At 43.7% G+C, this 1,399-nt stretch overlaps 1 protein-coding gene across 1 annotated transcript in view; it reads left to right on the forward strand.

The window, feature by feature from the left end:
* LOC100533405 (phospholipase C) overlaps window positions 1-1,040 on the forward strand; it is a gene marked incomplete at its 3' end in the record, with an annotated part of 67,200 nt that extends 66,160 nt beyond the window's left edge. The window contains 1 exon segment of the mRNA NM_001204688.1: window positions 891-1,040. Within this exon segment, the coding sequence (NP_001191617.1) occupies window positions 891-1,040 (150 nt within the window).
* Window positions 1,041-1,399: the final 359 nt, after the last annotated feature.

The following is a 1,399-nucleotide window of genomic DNA, read 5'->3' on the forward strand; positions in this document are numbered from 1 at the left end:
TCTCTCCCTTTTCCTTTTCTCTCTCTCTCCCCCTCTCTCTCTATGTGTCTGTCTCGCATATCTTTAAAATTTTTTTTTTTATTACTTTCGCTCCTTTCCCCTCCTCTTCTTTTGTCTCACTCTGTCTTTCTATCACCCCCTTACGCCTCCTCTCTCTCCTGTTACTTCATTTTTAGTGTTGCTTTTTGCCTTAGTGCTTTTAAACATTGCAGTTATCAAATAACGAAAAACAAAAATCGTTCGATGGTTGCATGGAAGGCGTCAGTGGTAGGTTCTGCTTCTTTTCTTACCCTCAATTGTTTCTGTCTTTATGACACCCCCCTCCTCCCCCCCCCCACACACACACAAAGCACCAAAATGGTCGTTATTATGTTGGTATGCTTCTGTTTTGCGCAAACAAACAAACCAACAAAAATAAAACAACCGTAGAAGGTGGTTGTTTGGAGCTGTGGTTTTGTTTGCTCTTCCTTTCTTGTCAAATATACTGTCGTCCTGATCTCTCTCCCTTCTTTTCTTTGTACCTTACTTTCTAATTACACTTCTAATCTTCGGCACTTGTCTGGCATAATTGTGTTGCAGACTCGTACTAAAAAAATAAAACAATACCTGTATTCCTGGAGGTGTCATCTCTGACTCAGAAGTTGACATGTAATGACTCCATCTTTCACCGTCGCGAGCTACCGTTGCGCATTCTGCCATATCCAGGCCAGTGCATGTCCTTATATTGTCCATCCATGTTATTCTTTGCCTTCCTCTGGTTCTCCCGCCCCACATCTTTCCTTCAAGCACCTCTTTCACAATGGTTGTTAAAACTCCAAATTGAAATACTGGAAACCCGCTTGTTCCTCACCCCTGTCTGACCATTGTCCACTCCTCTGTTGTTTCCTCAGCCCAGGACTGCCTGGCCTACATGCAGACAGGGAGTGAGCTGATCAAGGTTCGCTCCAACAGCCGCCAGTATCATCGCTTCTTCTCCCTCAGCGGGGATGTACAGGAGATACGATGGCAGCCCACCTCCAAGAAGCCCCACAAAGCTCGGAGTGAGTGGATTTAGTTAGTTTTATTTGTTCTTGTGCCTGTGATTAAAACTATATCGTGTGTTTGTGTGTGTTTATATATATATGGTTTTCTGAGATGCAGTACCTCACTCATCCCCGTCTGTTTGCTGAGATGCAGTACCTCACTCATCCTGTGTTGGCCCTGGCAAGGAGAGTCGAAACTGCCGCTTCCACATTGATCAAAAATATTCGGTTTCTGATTGACGGTTAGAATTTAAAAAAGAACAACATCAGTCTACAGTTACTAAAACAACAACAACAACAACAGCAACAACAACAACAACAACAACAACAACAGCTGCAAAAGCAACAGTGACAGCAGCAGTAAAGCGCTGCTCCTG

Source organism: Aplysia californica, unplaced genomic scaffold (genome assembly GCF_000002075.1).
Source record: "Aplysia californica isolate F4 #8 unplaced genomic scaffold, AplCal3.0 scaffold00483, whole genome shotgun sequence".
NCBI classification, from domain to species: Eukaryota; Metazoa; Mollusca; class Gastropoda; order Aplysiida; family Aplysiidae; genus Aplysia; species Aplysia californica.